This window comes from Malaclemys terrapin, chromosome 4, assembly GCF_027887155.1.
Source record: "Malaclemys terrapin pileata isolate rMalTer1 chromosome 4, rMalTer1.hap1, whole genome shotgun sequence".
Lineage (NCBI taxonomy): Eukaryota > Metazoa > Chordata > Testudines > Emydidae > Malaclemys > Malaclemys terrapin.
The window spans coordinates 3,837,779-3,864,733 of NC_071508.1; the positions used below are offsets into that span (position 1 = coordinate 3,837,779).

General features: G+C 47.6%; 1 protein-coding gene across 3 annotated transcripts in view; it reads left to right on the forward strand.

Annotated features, from left to right (window-relative positions):
* LOC128836868 (NACHT, LRR and PYD domains-containing protein 1b allele 2-like) overlaps window positions 1–26,627 on the forward strand; it is a 36,295-nt gene extending 9,668 nt beyond the window's left edge. Inside the window, exons 4-13 of one of the 3 annotated variants that reach the window (XM_054027547.1) lie at window positions 65–208; window positions 6,701–6,766; window positions 9,393–9,472; window positions 10,917–10,981; window positions 12,651–12,874; window positions 15,003–15,262; window positions 18,694–18,819; window positions 22,271–22,312; window positions 22,837–24,534; window positions 25,563–26,627. In XM_054027547.1, coding sequence (XP_053883522.1) covers window positions 65–208; window positions 6,701–6,766; window positions 9,393–9,472; window positions 10,917–10,981; window positions 12,651–12,874; window positions 15,003–15,262; window positions 18,694–18,819; window positions 22,271–22,312; window positions 22,837–22,860 — 1,031 coding nt within the window. In that variant the 3' untranslated portion in view covers window positions 22,861–24,534; window positions 25,563–26,627. The remainder of the gene's footprint in view (window positions 1–64; window positions 209–6,700; window positions 6,767–9,392; window positions 9,473–10,916; window positions 10,982–12,650; window positions 12,875–15,002; window positions 15,263–18,693; window positions 18,820–22,270; window positions 22,313–22,836; window positions 24,535–25,562) is intronic. The other 2 variants (XM_054027546.1, XM_054027548.1) reach the window with 2 other exon arrangements.
* The last annotated feature ends 328 nt before the right edge of the window (window positions 26,628–26,955 follow it).

Here is a 26,955-nt window from a genome sequence, read left to right on the forward strand (position 1 = left end):
TAGAAGCTGAAGGAGCCTGGCACCCAAACCCCGTGTTTCAGTGGGGTGTTTTTATGTCCCTCAGAGGAACATTTTGTGGAGCGGCACCGGGAGCAGCTGATTCAACGCGCCTCCTCAGTTGACACAATCCTGGATATGCTTCATAGGGACAAGCTGCGATATGATGAACAGTTGAGAAAAACTGAACAGAATGAACTGTGGATGGAAGGTGAGCTGATGCGGGGCTGTGGTATGTGGCTCCAGAAGCAGCCCTAGCTGGTGCTGAAGGCAACAAACAAAAGCCTCACTGAAGAGCTAGAGGGTAAAATCAAATACGGGAAATAACTTCCCACTGCACCCCCAGGCGGCTGCACCCCAAGCGCCTCCCGACAGAGCCGCCAGCTCTGCTCTCTGGGTTTTATCCCTAAGCCGTCACAACGGTACAGGGGCCTGCACACAGACAGGGCCGCCCAGAGGGGGGTGCAAGTGGGGCAATTTGCGCTGGGCCCCGCAGGGGCCCCCACAAGAGTTTTTTCCGGGGCTCCTGGAGCGGGGTCCTTCACTCACTCCGGGGGCCCCGGAAAACTCTTGCAGGGCCCAGGCCCCTGGAGCGAGTGAAGGCCCGCTGCCAAAGACCTGGAGCTTCTTACGCACTGGGTCTTCGGCAGCAATTCGGTGGCGGGGGGGGTTCTTCCGCCCCGGGACCCGCCGCTGAAGTGCCGGGCCGCCGAAGACCCCAGGCCCCCTGAATCCTCTGGGCAGCCCTGCACACCGATGTTAAAACAGCTGGGTAGTGCCAGGGCGGGAGCTGCAGGTGGGCTATAAATCGCCAGCAGCCGTAACCCTTCACTGGCCATAGCAGTGACTCTGAAAAGTGCCCAAGACTCCCTGAAGTCCAGTGAGCACTTCTCTGCTGCTCCTGATGTTACAGGGGAGGTGTCCAGATGCTATGGCGATGGGGGGCAGGATGAATCGATGACAGCATAGATCCGCAGAGCTGCCCTGTGTCAGGTCAAGCAGAAGGGGTTGGGAGCAGAGAGAGAGCCCAGACCTGCAGTGGTTCCAAAGGGGAAGCAGCCACTCTGCTGAGCCCCTGGCTGTTGGCAGAGCTGATTGGGCAGCAGCAGAAGGAGGAGGGGCTCCGGTGCCTGAGCCCAATCAGGCCCAAGCTCCACCCTGAGCTCCTCCCACTCTGGTTCTGACACCCTCGGGCCGGCTTCAGCTGCAGACTGGATCCCTGCAAAGATGGCAGAGGGAGCAGTGGCCAGAAGGAAGGGATCTGGGGGTCAAATCCAGCTCTCAGGCTGTAGGTTCGACACCACTGCTCTGTGCCCTTCTGATCCAGCGAGTGACGCAATCCAGAGTCCCATCCTCGTTCCCAGCTGCCAAAAACTGCTGCCTTCATATCTTGCTCAAAGTTTGTGTAGTGATGGTAAATGCTTTGCATGCTCCTCCCTAGAGGCAGCTGCATTTCAGTGCAGGGCAGGTGATCCTTATCTGTTCAGCTTGTAAAGCACTTGGGGATTGCTCTGGGTGAAAGGCACCATAGGGATGTTTTGTTATGAAGAACTCGATTATGCCCTGTCCGTGCAGGTTGCATGGGCGGGGTGTGTGTGTGTGTGTGTGTGTGTGTGTGTGTAAGATGGGCACAGTTCATCCTGGCATAGTTTTTAAAGGGCAGGGAGGAGGTGGAGCTCTGGCTCTGTGTGGCCCCCCACCCTCCACTGGTCTGTGGAGCACTAAAATCAGTAATTTAAAAAAAAGTCTCTTCAGGTTTTCAAACTGTGGGGTGCCTTGGTGGGGTGTGGAGGAATATTTAGGGGTGAGTGGCAATGCCAGGTGGCTTGTGCCAGCCCCACATGGCAGGGCCCAAGCCAGCCCTCGGAGGGGACAAGGAGGCAGCGCCACCTCCATCCCCTGACTCACCTGAGCGGCCACCCAGCCTGTGGGTCAGTGTCAACATCTGCCACAGCCACACTGATTTCTGCTCCAGCAGCCTCAGCGCCCCACACTGGCTCTGCCTCCAGAGACCTTTGCATGGGCCTTTCCCTACCCTGAAAACGCAAGGGAGGAGGGGCAGAGGGGCAGGCCTTGGCCCTGCCCTAGCAGTTGCAGCAGCCACCACCCCTATTGGGGAGGCCACCAGGGACTCTGCAAGTGACACATGGGACTAGTGACTCTCCTGCCACCAGAGCCTTTTGACGACCCCGGCCCTTCACCACAGATCCAGGGCACAGAGCCCTGCCCTCTATTGGAAAGAGCCTGCACAGGGCAAGCAGATGGGGCTGCGCTCAAGGGCCGGGGACAGCAGGGAACTCTGTTCCGCAGCTGTCAGCTCCCCTCCTGACCCTGGTCTTTCAGCTCAGCCCTGTTTGTTTCCCATGCGCACAGGGGTGCGTGGGGACAGGGACTGGCAGGGAGCTGGGTCCAAACAGCAGAGATCACCCTGCCACTGCATGGAGCAGAAGGCTTCCTCAACTGCCACATGGGGAGTATCTGCTCCCAGCAGGTACCAGACACCCCTCGTGGGTACAGGGCACCCCTGCCCCCTTAGAAAAAGGGGGGCGTGAATGCAACATGAATCTCCAGAGGAGGGCTCAGCAAAACAAAAAAAGTTTGGGAACCTCTACATTAGAGAGTTGCAGGCTAATGTGCTGTAGCTTTATACCCGTTTGCCAGGCACTAACTGCTTCTTCCCTCACTATACCGCTGGGGCCACTGTATTTGCTCTTCATTCCCAACTACAGTTCCACAGAAGTAATGAGGGTTGTGCTCAACCTCCAAGTCCAGTCGATTCATGATTGGCTTTCACTCTCTGTCCCAAATTCCTTTTTCCGCAGTGTCGCTGTTTGTCAGCTGCCACGTCCCATCCCAGAAGTGGCTGCATTTCAGCCACAGGTTAAAAGTAAGTGTGTGTGTGTGGTGGGAGAATAAGGGCTGGATGGGCCCATTGTTCTGATCTGGCTCGGTGGGGAGCAGATCCTGGGCTAGTTGGGGCCCATGAGTCTGATCTGTTGTGGCAGGCAGCAGGTGGGATCTCAGGCTAGACGGGCCAGTTCTAATCCCAGCTCCCCAAGGACGCGTATCTTGTAACAGTGTTCATGGGTTAATCCATGACAAAGGGGGTGGGATCCCAGAACATAGGGTCTATGGGACAGTGCCCTCTAGTGTCCCCCTCCACACCAAGGCCCTGTTCCCCACTGTCCCACTCAGAGCCAAGCAGGAGTCCCTCGCACTGGGCTATCGGGGGATCCAGTCTGGGGGGGGGGGGAGAGCTGTGCTCTTTTTCACTTGCTCTCTCTAGGCCCCATGAAGCACCAGGACCCCGTGTCTAATCCCTCCAAGGCCCAAGCTACGTTCTTGAGGAAGGTCAGCTAAGGCACCGGGCGAGCTGGAGGACAGGACACCAAATCACAGATGCCACTGCCTTATCCCCTCCTCTCTCTTCCTCCACATTATCCTCCATGTTGGGGAGCTATGTGGGGGCAACAGCATTGTGGCTCCCATGGTGTTGAGCTCCCATGTCTCTAGCCAGGCCTTGGAGAATGCCAGGAGCTTTGTCTGAGTTTAACCAATGGCACCAGTGAGGGCCTGGAGAGAGCCAGCAGGAGGTGCTGGGGCAGACAATGCTTCCCCATGGGCAGCCTCACTCCTGGGGCACCTGGTCCCTCAAGGCGTGTGGGCTCTGGGGATCCCCATGAAGGGCACAAATTCCCCCTCCCACTCTGAGAGCTGTGCCTCACCTGGGTGCAGGCCACGTGATCCTCATCTCTACAGCTTGTAAAGCACTTGGGCATTGATCTGGGTGAAAAGCACCACAGGGATGTTTTGTTATGAAGAACTACATTGTGCCCTGTCCCTGCAGGTTGTCTGTGTGTGTATAAGAGGAAATTCCCTCTCAGGATCTGCCCTTGTTGGAATCAGAGGAGGCTCTACCTATTAGGGTTCTGATTGCGTCTAACTAAACATTTCCTGATCTGCTTACATATCTGTGATTCCAAATGAGCAGTTTCTAGGTATGAGGCTGATGATTTTCATACCTGGCCTAAGCCTTACAGCATATTTGCTGCCCTGTCTCTGCAGACGAGAGAACAGCAACAACACAGACTAAGGGGAAGTTTTTTTCTCAATTTTAAAAGATTCTAGCCCTCCCATTGGCTCTTTTGGACAGGTGCCCACCCACTTCCTCTTACTTAAGCATTTCAGGTAAGGCAAGTAGAGAACAGCTGCTGAGAAGGATTTTTATAGCTAACTGACAGGCTGGATGCCCATAAAAGGGAGCTACCGTCCCCCTCATTTACCACAGGTGCTTTGATAGACCCCCTCTTCCCTTCCCCATAAGGTGAAAAAGGTGCAGAGGAGATTCTACGTACCCTTGCATGGGTTTGACCATTTTGATAACCATCTCCCTCCAGGCTCCTTGGTAGTTGTCATCTAATGATAGAGAGAGAGACAGAAGCACTAGGTGTCAATGTCGAAAGGGAAAGAGGCAAAGAAGCTGGGCCTATTTGGAAGTAACCTTTATTCCACAGGTGGTTTACAGCTCAGAATTGTGAACCAGCCGGCTCTGCTGGGTCATTATGATTTTAGCCTGTGGGATAATATTTTAAAGTTTAAAGAGAGGCTACTTGACAAGGGGAAACAAGAATTCACTGCAGTGGTGGATGAGGGCTAATTAGTTGCCAGACTGGCTCAGCAATCAATCTAGATCTGCCTGACTTTGCAGCTCGGGCCATGTCTTCTGTCATCACCATGCTGTGTTGTTTGTGGCTGCAGGCCTCCAGTCTTCATCATCCAGCCGTACAGCAAACTATTCCAGAGCTCCCTTTTGAGGGTCCTTTGTTCTCTTCAGAGAAAATGGACAATAGGCTCCATAGCCTTAAGGATTTGAGAGCAACGCTTAAGTCTCTCGATATCTACATGGCTGTGACAAAAAGAAAGTGGTTTTGCTTGCAGGAATCTCACTGATATCCACTTTTTATTCCTCATTCCCAAGACCTGTTGAGAGAGAGGGGTAGAATTTACAAGAGATATCTGACACCTCCCTCCCCATCTGGAGAGGCCAATTTACCTAGACTGATTTGGCTCTTCTAAACAATTGTTTTCAAGCATTGGTTGAGGACAGATTACCAGTCCCCAGTGTACCATCCTCTATTTCCCCCTCTATTTGCCAATCATTTATCCCCCTTCCTAAGTGCTTGGTGCCACATCACCAGAGGTCACTGGTCTTAAGAACGGTGGAAGTGGAATACACCCTTCAGTTTCTTTCTCTCCCCATTTCTTACCTTCCTTCCCTGTCCCTCTTGGGGCCAGTCTCTTGACTTCATTCTACTGCAGGAAGTGCAAGTTTTCCTTCACGTGGGTGTCATGGTGTCTGGAGTGGCTCAAGACCAAGAGTGCCTACCTCAGGGCAGACTGTGAAAAGGAGAGCAGACACTCCAAACTGGTTGTATGTTCTATGATTAGATCTCACCCATCCAGAACCAAATGTGAACTCCCAAAGTACCACAGTAGTCTTATAACGGAGTCACAGACAGTCCCTTTAGACACGTCAGTCTGTCTTGCCACCCAGATGTGCTGGACTTTGTGATCAATGGGTCACTTTTGTTCAGTGTGTCCTCATCTGTCCCTCCACGAACGCAAGTTGATGCCATACCATTTTGTTGCAAGCAGATTCTTTCCATTTCTGGCCAAAGAGTTTTGTCATGGGATCAGCCCAGCGCGTTTTTGGGCTGCCCAGCGGTGACTTGTGGCCTCTGGGGATCCAGTCACTAATGCGGGTTGTCCACCTATTGTCTTGCCTACGGACTACATGACTTGCCCATCTCTGCTTTGCGTCGTACATCACCTGCACTATATTGGTCACCTCTGTATACCTTCTGATCTCATTCAGTATGTGATCATGGAGCGATATCTTACACATTCGACCCCAGCCCTTCACCACAGCTCCAGGGCACAGAGCCCTGTCCTCTGCTGGAAAGAGCCTGCACAGGACAAGCGAACGAGGCTGCGCTCAAGGGCCGGGAGAGCAGAGAACTGTTCAGCAGTTGTCTGCTCCCCCCATGACCCTGGCCCTTCAGCTCAGCTGTTTGTTTCCCATGTGCACAGGGGCAGGTGAGGGGACAGGCAGGGAGCTGAGTGTAGACAGCCGAGACGACCCTACCACGGCAGGGTGCAGAAGGCTTCCTCAATTGCCACATGATGAGTACCTACCCCCAGCAAGTACCAGGAACCCCTCGTGGGTACAGGGCACCTCTCTCTCCTGCCCCTTTAGAAAAAGGGTGGGGAAAGCCTTGCAAGCAACATGAAGCTCCAGAAATTGTGGGAATTTTTTTTTAAAAGTCATGGACTAGCAAAAAATATGTCAAGAAAAAAACCCACAATTCTTTTTGAAGTTATTACTATTAGAATTGGGAAAGCACCTACAGAGATCAGAGACTGGTCTCTATAAGGCTGGTGGAAATGTGTCACATTCTAACAATTTTGAATTTTAATGAAGAAGCTGGAGGAGAATTGAACCATTTTTGCGATTTTATTCTCCTGATTTTTGACTGGCTGAATTCAAAATGACTGAAGCAAAAATGTTAAACCTGACTTGTATTGTAGATCTCGCTGAGATCCAGACATCAATCCCAGTTTGAAAAAAACACCGGCTTCCTTTATAAAGTGCTATGAGATCTACTAAGGAAATATGCTGTATTGCTCTTTCTCTCATCCATAGGACATTCCGGTCACATGGAAGCTCCTCATGATCAAATTTCCACTGAAGAACTGACATCAGCATCAGGTGAGTGAGCACAATTGCCCAGGGGGTTGAAATGTGCCCCAGTGGAAATTCACCGCAGGATTGGACAAAAACAGCTCCAGGCCTGGGTGTCACAACACTGTTGCTTCAGGGGCTTGGGCTTCTGGACTTTTCCCTAAGGAAGGTGCCACATGGTGCTGGGACTGGATCCATTTTCCCCAGCCTGGATTAGACATGGGCAGTGTCCTGGATTTCACTATCTCTAACTTTTTAAAATACCAGTTTTCAAGCTAATCACCTCCTCCTGTTTGAGTGCAGAGCTAAGGTGATTTGGAGATATCTTGAGAGACCCCACTAAGGTCAGCAGAGTTAGGACCAGGTTCTGATCTTAGTGACCCTGGGGTTAGTCCATTTGGAGTCACTCCAGAATTGTATTACTGTACCTGAGATCAGAATATAGCTCTGACTCCATTGTCATCAGTGGGGTCACTCTAGATCAGGGGTCGGCAATGTTCGGCACGCGGCTCGCCAGGGTAAGCACCCTAGCGGGCTGGGCCAGTTTATTTACCTGCTGACGCGGCAGGTTCGGCTGATCGCGGCCCCCACTCGCCACGGTTCACCGTCCCGGGCTCATGGGGGTGGCAGGAAGCTGTGGCCAGCACATCCCTCGGCCCGCGAGAAAGGATTCTCCACCTTTCAAATCCCAAACGAGGAAAGACCTTACATATGTCCTGATTGTGGGAAGGGATTCAGTCAGAAGTCAAACCTTATTCGGCATCAGAGAACCCACACGGGAGAGAAACCCTACAAATGTGGTAAATGTGGGAAGAGCTTCAATGACAGCTCCAATCGCAATCAACATGAGAAACTCCACCTGCGACTGAAGCCTTTCAAATGTTCTGAATGTGGGAAGAGCTTCAGTCTGAACTCAAACCTCATCCGCCATCAGAGAATTCACACGGGAGAGAAACCCTATAAGTGCTTCACATGTGGAAAAAGCTTTGGGACCATCGGATATCTAAGGATACATCAGAGAATCCACACTGGAGAGAGACCTTTTAAATGCGCTGAATGTGGGAAAAGCTTCACGACCAATGGATCTCTAAGGATACATCAGAGAATCCACACTGGAGAGAAACCCTATCGCTGCTTGCATTGTGAGAAGAGCTTCAATGTGAATGCCAACTTCATTCGCCATCAGGGAATCCACACCGGAGAGAAGCCTTTTAAATGCAGTACGTGTGAGAAGAGCTTCAGTGACAGCTCCAACCTCACAAAACATATGAGAATCCACAAGGGTGAGAAACTTTTATATATTAGATTTGGCTGAGAATTTTCTCTTAAAATTATTTTTGATTTTTCAGAGAGTACATTTTCTGTTGAAAAAAGTTTCCCTGGGAAATATTTTGAATTTGCTGATATGTTTTGATTTTTCCATTGGGAAAATTGAAACAAAATATTTCAGTTTGAGTTGGTTTGACCTGAATCAATATATTTTGGTTTGTTGAATTGACCCAAAATGTTTTGAGTCAGTTCAACATTAAGCTGCATTTCCTGTGGTACATTGCCTTATGGGAGTGGCAGTTCAGGCCCCCATTCATCCTGTGGCCTGGGCTCCCTGGCTGGACTACATCTCCCATGATGCCACACCATCTCCCTGCTGATCCTGCAGCATGCTGCATTATGGGAGTCACATCGCAGCTGATGCATCATGGGAGTTGTAGCCTACTTAGGGATTCCAGCCCAAAGGGGAAAATGGGGACATTGGACAACTAGCTTTAATGAAGCAATGGATCACCACAGGGAAATGCAGTTTAACATTGAACTGACTCCAGACAACGTGTTTTGGGTCAATTCAACAAGACGATATGAAACATTTCAATTCAGGAATATTGAAATGTTTAGTTTCAATTGAAAATGCCAAAGGAAAACATTTCACCTCTTCTGAATCAAAATTTTCAGAACTTGTTCTGCACCAAGTTTTGCTGTTTCAACTTTTGTCCTGATTCAGGGTGGGAAAAAAAAGTTGAAATGTTGGAATTTCCCACCAATATTTTGCTCAGTCTGTTATATACGTGATGAATATGGGAACAGCTTCCATCTGAACGGACACCCAAAAAAGTCTCAAGTGTCCCATGACCTCACAGATTTAGCCATTATTTTAACACTAGTCACCTGTGCCCATCTATCTGTATAGATATAATGTGCTACTGCATGGACTGGACTGGTGAAATGGGCTTTAACTCACCTCTTAAATACTTTCTCAGTATGGACTCAGGCCTTCCAGGCATGGAGATTAGGATATGAATTGCAGAAGCCAATTCCAGTGACCCACGACCATTATTATTTTTGTTGGTGGTGGCGTCTGCTCCCATGCTCTAAGGATGTTCCCCAGGATCAGACCGTGTGAGACGAGCTCACTGAGCAGAAACTGGCATTGGAGACGGGGAAGTAGGAGGGAGAGGGATTAGTTGTGGAATGGAAAGGACCAGACGAGGGGTAACTATGGAGTGATGGGTAACACTGCTGTGGTGCTAACCTCAGTCTTTGGGCACTTGGGAGTGGAAGGATTCTGTTGTGTCTGGCCTGCCCCCCACATCTCCCCAGAGCTGAGGACAGTCTTGCCTTCAGGATGTATTGCCCTGACCCAATACTTTCCCTTCTGCAGCAGGAGTGAGACGCAGGAGTGAAGATGCCACTTCAGGCTCCTGGGGAAAGGACAGATGTGACTTGTGTCACAGAGAGAAGGTAGGGGATTGTGTTTGTTCTCTGTGTGTTCTGTCCCCATCATTGTGGTGTCTGGGCACTATCTCACACCGTCGGTGTGTCTGTGCTGTGTGGATGCCCCCAGATGGGACACTGTTTAACTCAGAGGAAATCACACACCTGTGTTTATTTTCTGGGATCAAAGCTCAAGGGATGAGGAAATAGAAGAAGAAGCTGAGAAGTTAGCCGCAGTTCCAGTCAAAAGTGACTATGTAAAAGTGGCCCTTTCTTCCTTAACAAAGCTGGTCCCCATGTATATCGGAGCCAGAACTGCTGACTGGAGTAACGACTTTTTGCTCCTGTTAAGCCTGTAAAGTCAACATAGTGTAGAGAGAGCAAGGAGGAGTCTAATCTGGCTCTGGCATCATCAACAGAACTGACACTAAATTGCTATTAAATTGCCAATTAGTGAAACCCCACTGAAAATTCCCAGACAAAGACTGCTTTAGATAGAAATAATGTTAAGTATGTATTAGTAATTTAAGGGCAAAAAAAAAATAGACGTTGCAACTATCCCAAAACCAAACACTACAAGCTCAGGGCATTCAGAGTTAAGGTTATATCTACAGGGCCGCCGAGAGGATGCAGGGGGCCTGGGGCAAAGCAATTTCGGGGGCCCCTTCCATAAAATAATGTTGCAATATTATAGAATACTATATTCTCATGGGGGCCCCTGGGGCAAATTGCCCCACTTGCCTCCCCCTCTGGGCGGCCCTGTATATCTACAAGAAAGCCAAGCATATTAAGATCTGAAAATGCACAGTTAAGGCACCCAGTAACCTTAACGGAGCCCTGGAGTGATGCCACAGAATACCAATACAATTGTGATTAATTAATTAGAAGAAAACTTCCCACATTTATAGTTTATAAATTAGTTATAAAGAGTTTATAGTTCTAAATTAAATGTAATTGATTTCAAAGGCACAGATCTTCTTATCACTCATGGTGTCACTGCAGGTCAGGGGCCACCATCTTTGCCAAGGACAGTTTTCATTCCCACTGGGAAAAATGGGAGGTGGTGGCCATCTTGAAAGAGGGTGCTTTTGCTGAAGGACATTCCATAGCCTCATTCTCATTGAGGGGAGGAGAGGAAGCCAGAATGAAGCCTATAGTCCTATGAAAAGTCAGGGGGAGGGGCAACTGCCCCCAGTGCCCCATAGCAAATGATGCCCCTGGTAGTCAGAGCAACAAACTAGGAAGATGCAGCACTTAGCAGCAGCACTTTGAATGGACCAGAGGGAATGAGTTTACCGCAGTCAAGACACAAGATGAGCCAGGCTTGGAAAAGAGTTTTGGCAGTGTGGGCAGGTTGCATGCTGAAGGTTTTGTACAGTACGCTGCCTTTAGCTAACACCTTTTTCTCATGAGAACCATCCAGCTGAAAATCCTTACTGGAGCCAAGTTAATACAAATGTGTTTGTTTTAGGATTTTGCAGAAGAAGTAAAACCAGAGATTTTGCCCGGCCCAGAGGAGAATCCGAAATTGTACAGGTCAGAGATGGGGCGTTATTTAAGTGGAGCTGGTAGTAACACATAGAATTAAGGTTTCCTGACCCTTTCCATTATGAGACCCTGTTTTCAGTTGCTTAGAATTTTGCCATAATTTAAGTTTAACATTTTTCCACCCTGGGTGTCTGCCTGAGCTAAATTTCAGATAAATGGTTCATTTGTTTCTGAAAATAAAAGTAGGGGCAAGTGTTGTTTAGTCCATGTTAAAAAATTCTTACAACTGTTTCCTTGAGAAGCTCTAGCACCTCCATGCTTTAGAGCATGGACTCGAAATTTGGTAAGGGGTTTTTTTCTGTTCTTTTGAAAATCCACCTAAATTTGGCCCAAGTTACGTCTATGAAAAAATCACAGGTCAGACATGCTCTATTGGGGGAGGGTCTGTTTAGACTTATAAAAATGGTAGGAGATGTTTCAGACCCATAAGACATGTTTGTTTAGGTCAGTCAAAACGGAGATGGAAGAATTAGTATGTTTAGCTGTACATTGTCTAGATCTGATTCTGCCGTTGGACTTGTTAAGAGCTAAAATCAGTGTCTTTTCCAAGTTAACTTTTAGACAATCAGTGTAGGAGGGTCTAGTGGGTAAGATTTGGGGGGGTGGGGGTAGTCCTGGTCTCTATCCCTGGCTCTGAGGTTTAGGGTCTAGTGGTTATGGGGGTGGGAGTCAGGACTCTTGTGTTCTATACCCAGCAATGCAATTTTTGGTAAGTTTATTTCTCTCAAATAAAAATTAAGTGTGTGTGGAGAATTACAGTGCATGAGCCCTGTACCCATACTGGGGGGACCTCAACTGGATAGTAAAATATATATATTTTTTAAAATAGGGCAAATAACCCCTTTTATCCTGTCCTCTGCCCCCACCCAACCACTCACTCTGCTGGGCCTGTAGTCTCTGTGCCTCTGTTCCCAGCCCATCAGCGAAGGCTGAGGGGGGATATGATTGCTATGTTTAAATATATCAGAGGGGTTAATACAAGGGAGGGAGAGGAATTATTCCAGTTTAGTACTAATGTGGACACGAGAACGAATGGATATAAACTGGCCGTGGGGAAGTTCAGGCTTGAAATTAGACGAAGGTTTCTGACCATCAGAGGGGTGAAATATTGGAACGGCCTTCCGAGGGAAACGGTGGGGGCGACGGACCTGTCTGGTTTTAAGATTAAGTTGGATGAGTTTATGGAGGGAATGGTTTAATGATAAAACATAGTAGCCAAGGAAAACCAAGCAATGGTACGTAAATAGCATAATGGCCAACAAGGGTCAGGCTAGAGACTCTTGCCTATATGCTCGGGGTATTACTGATCGCCATATTTGGGGTCGGGAAGGAATTTTCCTCCAGGGTAGATTGGCTGAGCCTCTGGAGGTTTTTCGCCTTCCTCCGCAGCATGGGGCAGGGATCACTAGCAGGAGGGTCTCAGCCGATTGAAGTCACTAAAACACAGGATTGGGGACTTCAACGGTAGAGTCCAGGGAAGGGTCTTGCGGCCTGCAGCATGCAGGGGGTCAGACCAGATGATCATAATGGTCCCTTCTGACCTTAATGTCTATGAGTCTATGAGTCTATGAATCACACCATGGGAATGATAAAACTGATGGGCACTTTGCATTTAGTGTTGTTTAACTCTCTTCTTCCCTCTCTCTTTGATGTGCAGGGTTCATTTCCCCCAGGCAGGCTCCTTCAGATGCTCTGAAACTGAACTGGGGTTCGAGGTGTGGGCAGCCGTGACTCTCAGATACAATTATGAATCCTGGCGTTGTCATCAGACAGAACTGGACATGCAGCAGTGGATGATCGCTGGCCCTTTGTTCAACATCTGGGCGGAACCGGCCGGAGCTGTGGCAGCTCTGCACCTCCCCCACTTCATGTGCTTTGCAGGTATGGCAGATAAATAATGACTATAAAAGCTCTATAAACCCATAGATCTCAGTGATTTTGTAACAAACCATGACTGCAAACGCCCACAAACACCATAAGTATCAGCAGAGACTGAATCCAAGACTTTCAGCACCGGAGGGCGGGGGGCCGACAGACCTAGGGCAAAAGTCAAAGAGCTGAAGGACTGAGTCCTTTGGTTCTTGGTAAATAACAAGCTACTGTAGTTGATGGGTCCAGCATGATCATGGAGTCATGATCACGCGCACTAAAGCCGTGTATGACACTTTACAAAGAATTGGATGAGGTAGTTTGATTTAGCTCTGTTGATATGGACTGTCCTGTGCTCCCATTTACCAGGAGTTAGTGTATGTGGACCGTCACTAATACACAGGGTCTGTGCTATGCCCTGGCCTGTAAGCTGTCCCTTAGAGGAACCCTGTCAGTGTGCCAGACCCCCAAGGGGTCACACTTTTCCAAAAGGGTAGGTCATGTGGCCCCAGTGCCTCCAAAACTGGGCCTCTGGGCTCCAGCCCTCCTGTTCCGCACCGTGAGCTCTGCCTGGCGAGTCCCACTGAGGTAGACTCTGTTCAGAGACCTTTACCCTCTTCAGGGACCAGTGTAGGTCAGCAAGTATCTGCAGTGACACGAGGCAGCCTGTTCACAAGGGAATAGGTTGGAATAGTCTAGTGGAACACAGCATGGGGAAGTCCTTGGGTTAGTATAGAGCAGAGGTTCCCAAACTGTGGGGTGCAGCCCCCTAAGGGAGCACGGAGGAACATTCGGAGGAGGCATGGCTGGGTCTCAGGACAGCCCCAATGGGAGGTGGGGCGAAGTGCCACCCAGCTCTGCTCCTGGCCCCGGCTGCCGGCCTGAGCTGAGGTGCTGCTCCCAGCCCTGCCCCAGCCTCTAGCTGTGGTCCCAGCCTTGGCTCCCTTACCCCTGTCCACGTCCCCCACCTCCCAGGGCCATGGCCCCACTCCTGGCCCCGGCTCCAGGGGAGGCATGGACAGAGGTATGGGGGGCACGAGGTAAAAAGTTTGGGGACCACTGACATAGAGAAGCAAAAATTAAGACATAGTCCAGACGGACCAAAGCCAGGGCTGCCCTTTGAGCCGTAGTGCTGTAGGAAATATCTTCACTTCCTTTCTTTGTCCCTTTTTTTTGTCCCAGTCCAGGTGAGTGGTCGGTGACTCTGAGCTCCACGCTTAGCACAGGTACATGACACCTCTGTCCACTGTTCTCCGCTGCAGCAAAACCCCACCACGTTCACATGTTCCACCCATTTGAGCCTCCCGTTGCTAAGCGTTAATCGTTCAGTCACTGGGGTTCCCATTGTCTTCCCGGATCCTTGACTGATATGTGAATGTTCCAGCCAGTCCTAATGGCTCATTCATACCACCCCAGACAGTTACATGACCCAAATTCCACACGTCTCTGGCTCTCCCCCAGGAGGGACTTTAACTCTTTGCACCCTCTGGGTAGCAACACCAAGCCAAATAATTGGACTACCACACAAATAATTCATAAAAATATTACAGGCAAGTAATATTTTTATATTATAATATTTTTATTATAGGTCTCAGAGTGAGGGTGTGTGAGACATGAATAAAGGGGCAGGATCAGGAACCAGACTGGGACTCAGTCACTGTTCAGTCCCTCCTCTCCACCCTTGCTCCATGGTGGGCGGGAGGGGGGAAGTAAATCTGTGTCGGGCCTATATTCGGTGCAGATCACTTCTCCTGTAAGCCAGCTCACCCGACCATCAGCAGCTCAGTCCCCCATGCACCAATGAGTAGTTATACAACAAACAAGAGTCCTGACTCCTAGTCTCCTGCTCCCTTCCCCCCCGCGTAACTGAGAAGAGAGCCTAGGATTCCTGGGTCCCCGCCCCTTGCTCTAAACCTTGGGCAGTGCTGTCATGTAACAGGTAAAACAGAACCTCATTCTCTTTGGTGTCAAGTATCAGAGGGGTAGCCGTGTTAGTCTGAATCTGTAAAAAGTTGTCTTGCATCTGAAGAAGTGAGGTTCTTACCCACGAAAGCTTATGCTCCAATACTTCTGTTAGTCTTAAAGGTGCCACAGGACCTTCTGTTGCTTTTTACTCATTCTCTTTGACATCCATTCCCAGGGGGAGAGGCTGGCGTCTCCCAGATGCGAATGGCCCATTTTGTTGATGGGAGGATGACGCTGGAGGAGCCAACGCGAGTGATGCCTTTCCACGCTGTGCTGGAGGACCCCCGTTTCTCCTTTTGGGGAGCTATTTTGAAAATAGGAATATCTATGCTATCTAGTCCAATCCACGGTATCACACTGCTTTACCGGGCACTCAGGGCTGAAAATATAACTCTCCACCTCTACTTGATACCTGACATCCTTCCATTGAGAAAGGTAACTGAGACTCAACAAGAGTGAGCCAGATTCACCATTTACCATACAGCACATAGCCTGGAATAACTCAGAACATCCTGTAACATGCACGGTTGTGAGATAGCTGCACAAAGAGAAGTGTAGCCAAGGTTGTTTCTAAATTCCATGTGATTCTATATGCTTTTTACTCTCTGAAATATGATATTCTATCTAGGAAGTGATATGTGTGGACTGTTAAAGGTGACCCGTGAGAGAGATTTTTTAAAAAAATTAGGGAGGCAGTGGGAGGTGTTTAATGACATATAAAGAATTCCTGTAAGACTATTTACTATCAATTTTTTCCCTGTTTGTTTTATAACTTACAAATTTCAGAAATGTCAAGTCTGGTCTTCACTGGTTTTGCTGGAGGATCACTGGGAGGTCTAAGTTGTGCATGTTGTTAGCTGCTACTATCTTAAGTGAAAAGAGGAGTGTGTTGAATCTTTAACACAGGGTTACTCAAAAAATTAGTCATTCAAAGTAAATCTTTTTTTTTTTTTAAATCATTTGGGTAAACTTTTTGTCAACCGTTCAACTTTCACTCTGATGTCATCACCTACACTTGCTGTCCAGTCATCATAGAATAAAAAACCCAAACAAATAAATTTTTAAATAAACCATTTCAGGCCTTTGTTAGCAATCATAACGGAGGGGGGGAGGGGAATAGACCTATTTTTTCCCCCTCCAGTTGCAGGTCACCTTGAATTGAAAAAAAATGGAGTGAATGAATTATGCCTGCAAACCTTCTATTCCAATAACACTAAAATGTTTAAAGTTAGAATTTCAAAAAATGGCTTGTTTTGTACATTTTGATTCTTAAACATCAATTCCATTTTGAAATAAGTTTGTTCACTAGTTTAGAGATGTAATGTTTCAATCTGACACATTCACATATGCTTTAGAATTTTTCTGCCTTCTTACGTCAGGAGGGCATATTAAGGGCACCTCAGATTAAGACCAGACAGCACAATCAAAGGAATAAAAATTGAAGATAACAGATTGAAAGACAGCAGCCTACAGCTGGTATTGTGCTGTTCATAACTGTAGAACAGACTGAGACAACTCTTTCCTGGAATTTGAGACCTGGTTTACATCTCTAATGTAAGATCGAGCTGTAAAATAATTAGGGAAAAATCCGATGACATCATTATATCTGTTGGAGATTTGCGGGTTCATTCTCTAACCAGAATTTTAGCTGGAAAGGGGGAAAAATTAAGATTATCTAAACCCCAAAGGAGTAAGGATCTTGGGGTAAAGTTTTCAGAAGCACCCAAGTGGCTTAGGAATTGTCGTAGGGTCCCCATCTCAGAGCACCCCCCATGGCATAGGTTGGCCCTGCAGGTATTCCACCCTCAGTTTCCCCTTCTCAGAATACTTCTCCAGCACTCTCTGAGGCTAGTAACACCCACAGCACGGGGCAACTTATTAATATGGATGTCTCAAATCACAAAATAAAGTTCAATGCCATTGGTTCCAGCTCTACCACCTTCTGTGACTCCAGGCTCTTTATGAATCTACACCTTCCTTCAGACTGGAGGGCTCTCACTCTTACCCCAGGAGTCCCCTGCTAGAGTCCAAAGCGCCCATACAAAGGGCCAACACAAACAATGTCCTCCCACCCTGGGCCCATAGAAAGTACCCATCCCTCCTGGGTTCTCCTCCAGGTCACTTCTCCTTATGCAGAACAGTGGCAAAAGCGGGGGCTCCCCAGGGCTTTCCTCTGGCTTGAGTCTCCACCACTCAGGCTTCACTACTTCTGGTCGGCCTCCCTCCTTCCTGGCACCCAAGCCTCCCTCTCTATCACTTGACCCCAGGTGCTCACCACCCCTAATCAGGCCTAGCCAGGGCATTCGTGTTCAGTCATGGGTGACCTTAGACTCTCCTTAATGGAACTTTTCCCCCCTGTGACAGGAGCCTACGTCCCACTTGCAGAAAAGCCAGGCTTAGGGCCAGATACACAAAAGTCACCTCAAGATGCAGATAGGTGCCTAACTCACTTAGGCACATAGTGGGATTTATCAAAGTGCCTTACTCCCATTGACTTTCATAGATTTCAGGGCCAGAAGGTACCACTGTGATAATCTAATCTGACCACCAGTACAACAGAGGCCACAGAACTTCCCCAGAATAATTCCTGGTTGATCCAGAACAAATCTTTAAAAAACAAACACCCAATCTTGAACTAAAAATGCCCAGTGATGGAGAATCCATCACAACCCTTGGTAAATTGTTCCAGTGGTAAAAATGTATGCCTTATTTCCAGTCTGAATTTGTTTAGTTTCAACTTCTAGCTAGTGGATCATGTCAGACCTTTGTCTGCTAGACTGAAGATTAACTACATGGCAGGGCCTAACCTGCTTTGACCCTTTTGAAAGTCCCACCTGGCACTTTTCTCTAGGCAGCTAAACACCTGTGTAAATTTGGCCCTAACCGCCCAACTCACTCTCGAAAATGTGCCTTAGGCTCCTAGGTCACCTAGGTGCTTGTCAAAATTTTGCCCTCATTTAAATTTTCTATGGATGCAGGCATTAACTGAACAAAGAAGCAGTTGGGCAGGTGGGAACAGATCCATCTTTTCGTATGGGGGAGAGCAAACATCACTAGGCTTGGGAGGATTCAATTTTTATCAGTATATACGTCAGTAAACGTTGATTTCACGATATAAACACAAACTGATGAAAAATTTTCAAAAATTACAGATAGGCCAAGCAAGAGAAATGCTGATTAAGAAGTTTTCAGCGTTTGATTTGAGGCTATTGACTTTGTATTTGTGGACACGTTGTTTTACCACTTACTAAACTTTAATTTTTTGAATCTCAACCGCTACTGGCATTAAATAATTGTTATCTGACCAGCCCCATCGTTGCCTGATGTCCCCGTAATGTCCCACAACTGTGAAAATTTAAATAGATAAAAATAGAGGGAAAATGCTTAAAAATAAATATTAATATTTTCTGTCCAAATTAAAAATTGAATTTTGCCAAGCCTCATTAGAAATAAGGCTACGAATCGGTCACAGAGTCCATAATTTTAAGAGATGTCTGCTTTGGCTTCAACCCCAGGGGGGCAGGGCTTGGCTTTGGTGTTGGGTGTCAGCTCCATTTCCGTGATTTATTGTTTCTTGCCCATGTCCTGTCTGTGATTTTAATAAAAATACCTGTGCCAAAATTAAAGCCTTAATTATAAACAATTAACATTGTACCAAGATTGCTCCTCAGTTGCCGTTCTCATGACACTGTTTCCCCTTGTTGTCATAACAATAGGCTCCTCTTTCCAAGGATTGCTGTGTAGGAGGAAAATGGGAATTAGGACCCTGCACTGGCTCTCCTGCCCCTGTGGTAGTTCCTACACAATGTGTCTTCTGTGGCCCTGTCTGCCTGTATCTCAGAAATGACTGTGCTTGTTATTTACAGGTAATTGATGACAATGAAAGAAAGTACAAATCAATACGTGTGCGCAAACCTCCTACAACTAAACCATTGACCTATGGCTCCCATTATGCTGTATCTAGCACATCAGATGTAGAGATAACACCTGAGGTGAGTGAAATTATCTTCTGTGCTTCAATGAAGGCATAAAAATATCAGGGCCCTCTCCTGAAGTCATCATTGCAACTAGGGGGCACTGTGGTGCAGGGAGCAGGGTGGGAGGTATAGTAGGGGGCTGTTGGCCCCAGTGCCCCTGTATAGTGCTGCAGGATGATGTGCTCAAGGAATTTTGAAGCAACGTTTGGATGCACTGAAGGAGAGAGGTGAGGAGGTTGCAATAATCAAGGCAAGAGATGACTGAAGCCTGGAGCTAGGTTCTACTGGTAACTGGGATATCCTCTGCCCTGTTGATTCCCATCTCTAATGTTTTTTTTAACCTTTCCTCACAGCTCAGGTTTTCTAAACCTTTTCTTATTTTTGTTGCTCTCCTCTGGACTCTTTTCCATTTGTTCACATATTTCCTAAAGTACGGCACCCAGAATTGGACATACGACTCCAGCTGAGGCCTCACAAGGCCAAGTCGAGTGGGACAATTACCTCCTGTACCTTACAGACGGCATTCCGGTTAATATGCCCAGCATGCTGTTTTGCAACTGTACCACATTGTTGACTCAAATTCAGTTTGTAAGAACATAAGAATGATCCTTTTAGCCCAATATTCTGTCTTCTGACAGTGGCTGGTGCCAGATGTGCCAGAGGGAATAAACAGAACAGCAGTTATCAGATGATCCGTCCCCTGTTGGCTAGTCGCAGCATCTGGCAGTCAGAGGCTTAGGGACACCCAGAGTATGCAGTTGCATCCCTGACCATCTTGGCTAATAGCCATTGATGGACCGATCCTCCATAAACTTATCAAATTTTTTTTTGAACCCAGTTATAGTTTTGGCTTTCATGACATCCCTGAGCAACGAGTTCCATAGGTTGACTGTGCGTTGTGTGAAGAAGTTTCATTTTGTTTGTTTTAAACCTGCTGCCTATTAATTTCATTGGGTGACTCCTGGTTCTTGCGTTATGTGAAGGGGTAAAAAAAATTTCTTATTCACTTTCTCCACAATAATTATAGTTTTATAGACCTCTATCATATCCCCCCTTAGTCATCTCTTTTCTAAGATGAATAATTCCAGTCTTTTTAATCTCTCCTTGTATGGAAGCTGTTCCATACCCCTAATCATTTTTGTTGCACTTCTCTGTACTTTTTTGAGATGGGGTGACCAGAACTGCATGCAGTATTCCAGGTGTTGGCATAACATGGATTTATATAGTGGCATTATGATATTTTCTGTCTTATTTTCTCTCTCTCGTCTAATGGTTCCTAACATTCTGTTCGCTTTTTTGACTGCCTCTGCACATTGAGCAGATGTTTTCAGGGAACTATCTATAACTAATCCCTGATCTCTTTCCTGGGTGATAAGTAATTGAGAACCCATCATTTGTTTGTATAATTGGAATTATGTTTTCCAATGTGCATTACTTTGCTTTTATCAACACTGAATTTCATCTGCCATTTTGTTGTTTTCATCTGCCTTTCACAGTTTTGTGAGATCTTTGTAATTCTTCACAGCGAGCTTTGAACTCCCTGAGTAATTTTGTATCATTTGCAAACTTAGCAACCTCACTGTTTACACCCTTTTCCAGATCATTTATGAATACGTTGAATAGGACTGGTCCCAGTACAGACCCCTGGGGGACACCATTATTTACCTCTCTCCATTCTGAAAACTGACCATTTATACCTACCCTTTGTGTCCTATCTTTTAACCAGATACTGATCCATGAGAGGACCTTCCCTCTTATCCCATGACAGCTTACTCTGCTTAAGACCGTTTGGTGAGGGACCTTGTCAAAGGCTCTCTGAAAATCTAAGTACACTATATCCATTGGATCCCCCTTGTCCACATGCTTGTTGACCCCCTCAAATAATTCTAGTAGATTGGTGAGGCATGATTTCCCTTTACAAAAAACATCTTGACTCTTCTCCAACAAATCGTGTTCATCTGTGTGTCTAATAATTCTGTTCTTTACTGTAGTTTCAACCAATTTGCCTGGTATTGAAGATATTCATCCATCTGACTCCTACGTGCTACCACAATACAAATACGAAAATGGGGGAAATACACTGAAATTGGGTGTCCCCACAAGCCATTCCTATGTTTGTAGTACAATGGGTTTCACATATTATTACTAAAACTTACTGTGGTGCTGAGAGGTGCTAATGGCTGCCATCAGGGGTGCAGGACCATCAGAGGCCAATGGGGGCAGCTAAGCATTTGCCTTCTTACCTAACAGCAGGAGCAATTGAGAATGCTTTGTAGTGCAGAGGGGAGCCTGCAGGGCAAGCCCATTATTATTCGTTGTGTGGCCTGAGACCCACAGTCATGACCCTGAACCCAATTGTGCTAGGTGCAGTACATTAATTTATAGGTGTATTACAGTAGTGTCCAGGAGCTCTATCCAGGGACCAGGACTGCACTGTGCTAGGGATTGTCCCTGTCCCAAAGAGCTGGCAATCTGAGCCGGAAGCCGACCTGGTGCTGGGTGGTTGGGGGTCGCAGTGGGTCGGCCATTAGAGAGGCAGTGGTTGGCTGACCCTAGAAGGAAGCAGAGGCAGACGAGCTAGCTGCTTATTGGGAACCAGGCTGTGTGTCTGGTTGGAGATGTCTGCTAAAGCCCATGAATTGTACGTTCCTCCTGCTGGTCAGGGAAGCAGGACGCGGTGTCTGTTTCTGGGCATAAACAGATGACACCAAAAGTATACCAGACTTCTATCACTGATCGCTCGTCCAAACTGAAACTACCCTGCAGGGCTCAAAATTACAGCTTTCTGCCCAGCCAACGGAGCAACAGTATTACAGACATTTACAATGCGCTGAGCTTATCATCCTGTACTGGGCGTTTGATGTATCAATAATAATAACCAGAAGCTAAAAGCCTGAAGGTACAGCTGTGTGTGCTTGTCATCTTGAGATCACTTACTGCTGTTTTAATTACAACACATTCGTTGTTACAGTGGGTTTGTTCGTAGATTTCTTGAAAAAGTAATAAGGAAAAAGATTTTAAAAACACGAGCTTAGTGGGCACCTTGGGCAGAGTCAGCGGTGACATAAGTGCTGTTGTACAGAGACATGTCACTGGGTGCACACGGTAACTTGCACTCACCAGATGCCAGATGAGTGTGTATGTGTGTGTTCAGTGTGTAAATTTCTATTTGGTGTTCTGCGGGGGGACACAGAGCAGCTGTCTAAGAACACAGGCATTGCCACACCTGTTGAGTCTGATATCTGGGTACAGTCTCTGACAGTGGCCAGGAACAGATCCTTCAGGGGACTCTGAATAACTCATTAACTGGTGTATCATTCTCTCAGCTCCAAAGATAATCACACTGCCATGTGACTGGCTTACCCAATCAGATCTGCAAGTGCCCTGTGTGGTGTGAGGCGAGCAGAGTAAACAGAAAATTATGATAAAAAAGTTTGTTTCATTCTTCTTCCCTCCCCCCTTCCAGGTGACATTACGCACAGTTCACCATCAACAGAACGCCACACAGGTCAGTTCATCTCCCCTGATTTACAGAGGCCTTATTTTAGTAGAACAGAAATTACAGAAGAAAAAAGACCTAACGAGTCAATGGCAGAACCAGGACTCCTACCCTCCCCCTGTACTGTAACCACTAGGCAGTAGTCCTGCCCTGACCCAGGATTCTAATTCAGAGCAGGTTCAGGGAGTGAGTGGGCAGCAAAGGGGGGATGGGGGGGAAAGAAGAGAGGCTTTGGGCATTGGGAGGTATTCCAGCGAGGAGGGGAAGACAGTCAAGGTAACTGAGTTAGGGAGGTATCTGTGGGAGGGGACAGCAGAGGCATGGGGAGGGGTGAGCAAAGGGGAACCACACAGACTGGACCAGAGGCAGTGAGGCACGGAGTACAGAGCACTGGGATTGCGAGGAGGTACCAAGCATTTGCTGTAGAGGAGAGAGGTGTTACATGAAGGGGGAGAGCCTGGGAGTGAAGGAGAGCGGGGAATGGTACCTGAGTGGGGAGTGGCTGGACTGTACTTTGTTGGCCCATGTTCTAGGAGGTGGCACAGGGAAGACAATGAGAGATCACCTCCTGGACACCCTGAAAAACCTCCTAGAGGCAAAGCTGAAGGAGTTCAAGAGCAAACTGGCTGACATCAAGCTGGAAAAGGGATACCACAGCCACATACCTCGAGGTGACCTGGAGAAAGCAGAGCCGGTGGAGCTCACTGAGCTGCTGATCAGTCACTACGGGGAGCACTATGCAGTGAGGGTGACCACGATGGTGCTGGAAGCTATCAACCAGAGAGACCTGACAGAGAGACTTCGCAGGGCAACAGTGGCTGGTCAGGAATGAGCCAGTGGGGGGAAGATCAACCTCCTCTCTACAGGGGATCCCACTGCGTCTTCATCTCTGCATCCTCCCTGTTCTCTGAATTCTAAGCACAACTCAGACGGAATATACTCCTCTCTTTGTAAGTCAGAGCCCTTGGGAACTGCATACAAAGCCAATTCCTTTCCGAGTTCACGTTTTTCTGACCCTTTAGGATCAGGTTTCACTTTAATTGTCTCTCAGTCCCCCCCCCTTCCCCCAAACTCTTTTCAACCCCCCACTCCTATCTGCAACCTGCAGTTTTGATTTTCTTATCCCCCTACCCACTTGAATACATTTGTTCTCTATTTATCATTCCACTAGTAACTCTGCAGGGTGTTAAACAGCAGCTATTAAAGTTAGACATTTTTAAATCACCACATCCAGGTAACTTGCATCCAAGAGTTTTAAAAGAGCTGGCAGAGGAGTGCTAATGTTGATTTTCAATAACTCTTGGGAAGTTCAAGAAGACTGGAAGAAAGGGAATGTTGTGTCAGTATTTTAGCAGGGTAAATGGGATGGCCCAGGTAATTATAGGTTGGTCAGCCTAACATCAATCCTGGGCAAGATAATGGCACAGCTGAGATTGGACTCGATTCATAAAAAATGTAATTAAGGTAATAAAATTAATGCTAATCACAGTGGGTTTGTGGAATATAGATCCTGTCAAACCCACTTGATACTCTTTTTCATGAGACTACAAGTTTGGCTGATAAAGGTAATAGTGTAGATGTAGGATACATAGACCTGTCTATACTACAAAGTTATGTCAGCGTAAGTCAGCTTGTTTTAGCTTAGTTTTACATGTGTCCACACCTGCATTAGTCTCCTGCTAACATAACATCACCTCTCCAGATGACCAAGCCAGAGCTGACCTATTTCTAGTCTAGACATTGCATTACCTATGTTGATCCCAACGGTTCTCCGGCAGCTGTCCCACAATGCCCTGGTTGCCCCCGTGACAGTGACCATTCTGGTCGCTATTGTGAAATCCGTTGCCCAGGGGTCTCAGACACCAGAAGTCTCCTTCCGTCCCCTTGAAAAACTTCATTGTGTTTTGGAAATGCCTTTTCCTGATTGTCCACCTTGGCAAGCATGCAGCAGGCCAGGGAGACCACCACCACATCTAGGGCTCCCCTGCAGACCTGCCACTTCTACAATGAACTACACCCCCTACCAGCACCCGAAATCTGACCAGGGCCACTTTGCAAGAGCTAGGCATGGGATCCCCCACAATGCACAGTGAGGAGGAGAAGGGGATGAGCAGCAGAGGGGAATACAAAACATGCTGGGAGCCAGGAGCTGCTTGAAACTCTGCCGGAATTGAGCCAGTCCCATCACACGAGCACGGATGAGCCCGGGGATGACGGTGAAGGGAGCTCAGGTACGTGTATCGGTACATTACTCCTCATATTCAGAAGAGCACCGGGAATACAATTAAAATTAATATTCTGGAATACATTATCGTTGCCACTTCAATCAACTGCTATATGCTAGGAAATGAATTCCAAAAGATTATTGTAGCAGTCCTAATTACGCAATCCACAACAGATCCCTGGCCCGTGCTCAAATTGAGGTAGAAAGAAGAGGTGGAGGCCGTGTTCACCTTTCCTTTTTCCTGTTTTTGCTAGGCATGGAGGATGACAGTTTTCCTCGTGCAGAGTACTATGTTCATCCATACAGTGACGGCCCTTGTACTGTCAAGAGATCTCAATGAAACTTTCATGGAGATACTGTACAATCCTCCCCAAATCACTGTGAGGGATGGTAGCCTTGTTTCTTCCCCCACGGTAGGAGACATTCCCATGCCACTCTGCAGGGAGATCCACTGGCACACTGCATTAAGTGGGCTAGCAGCATAGGCTTGGGCAGCTTAGGGACGCTACCAGCAGCTGCATTCTCTGAGCTTTGGTCAACCTCAGGAATGAGATATCCGCCAAAATCACCACTGCCTGTGAAAATAGTGACAATATTCAATTCACTGCATTTTCCCTTTACTTATACCCAGGGGCTGCTGGCATGAAAACCTCCAGTGTAATGGGTTCCCATCTTCCCATACTCCTCTGTACTCTGGTTTGAGCTGAAGAGCCGCACTGTGATGGGCTGTCCCAAAGCTAAAGAGGGGGAGGGATAGCTCAGTGGTTTGAGCATTGGCCTGCTAAACCCAGGGTTGTGAGTTCAATCCTTGAGGGGGCCACTTAGGGATCTGGGGCAAAATCAGTACTTGGTCCTGCTAGTGAAGGCAGGGGGCTGGACTTGATGACCTTTCAAGGTCCCTTCCAGTTCTAGGAGATAGGATAAAGTGACCATTTGCATTATTAAATAAAGATCTTTGTGGGAATAACATAAGGGGAGTTTTCCCCCTTCTGCTCCGACTGTAAATCTAACAGTGATTCAGTCTGTTTTTATCAGCAGCTTCTGCCAGGGTGCCCTTGAGAGGTGCCCCCTCCACGCCCGCTGAGCACCTGATCCAGCTCACGTGAAGAAAGAAGCAGTCCAGGGAGATGTTCCAAGATTCTCCAGTCCACTGCAGCTTGTGACTGCAAACACAGGGATTGGAGGGGGCTGAATGATCAAGAGCAGAGTGAAAGACAAAGATGGAGAGGTCGGATGCGGGAGGAGAGGCAAAGGGACCAAGAGGTGCAGTGGGAAGTGCATCAGGACATGAAGGCCCAAACCTGTCTCCAACTACTGGGGCATATGGTGGCAGACACCTTTGCTATAAAGCATGTAAGACTCCACATGCATCATCTTCGAGGATGACTCAGAACAGTATACGTTCTGAGAAGACATCAATGCCGTTAACAATCAAAAACTCACTCAACTAGGGGGCAGATCCTCACAACATATGTGCAAGTGTTCCCTTCACCCAACCACACCTGTCACTAACATTGACGATGGATGCAAATGGTCCAGAGGATTATGGAGCTAAATGCCCAAAGACTCCAGACACAGCAGCCTTTCCATCCCGTGGAAAACTCCATCGTTTCTGCTCCCTATACCCCCAGAAGAACAGGTGACAGCATGGCAGGAACTGGGGTGGTGGAACTGGGAGAAGTGGGGCGGGGGGGAGCACATTCACAATGCAAATATTCAGGGGGTCTGCCCCCATGTAAACTTGTGCATGCACAGTAGGATGGGGCAGGGAGGTGCAGGGGTGGTGTTAAATAGGTCTTGGAGCAGTGGGAAGTTCCAGAAGACTGGCAGAAAGCAAATCTTGTGCCAGTATTTTAAAAGGGTAAATGGAATGACCCAGGTAACTATAGGCCTGTCTGACATCGATCTCAGGCAAGATAATGGAGCAGCTGATACAGGACTCGATTTATAATAATTAAAGGAGAGTAAAGAGACTAGTGCAAATCAGCATATGTTTATGGAAACCAAAGACTGTCACATTAACTTAATAGCTTTTTTTTTGACAAGATTACAGGTTTGGTTGATAAAGGTAATTGTGTTAATGCAATAGACTTCTGTAAGGCATTTGACATGATACTGCACAAAATTTTGATTACAAATATATAATGATATAATATTAACGTAACTATAGTGCCCTCATGGAGAAGATGGAGTCTGCTGCACAGGTGGCTTTGTGTATTGGGGTTGGTTTTACTGCTGCAGCGCCTCCTGCTGGTTGTTTTGGGAATTAGCTCCTTCAGCACTGTGCCTTCGCTAGTGGTGTCTCACTCACCCTTACTCCGTCTCCATCATCCTCACAGTGGGACTCACATCATTCCCAGACCACAGTGCCCACTGCTGGACACTGCCCTCCAGCTGGGCCCTCTCCACTGGCTCTCCCCCACCCCCA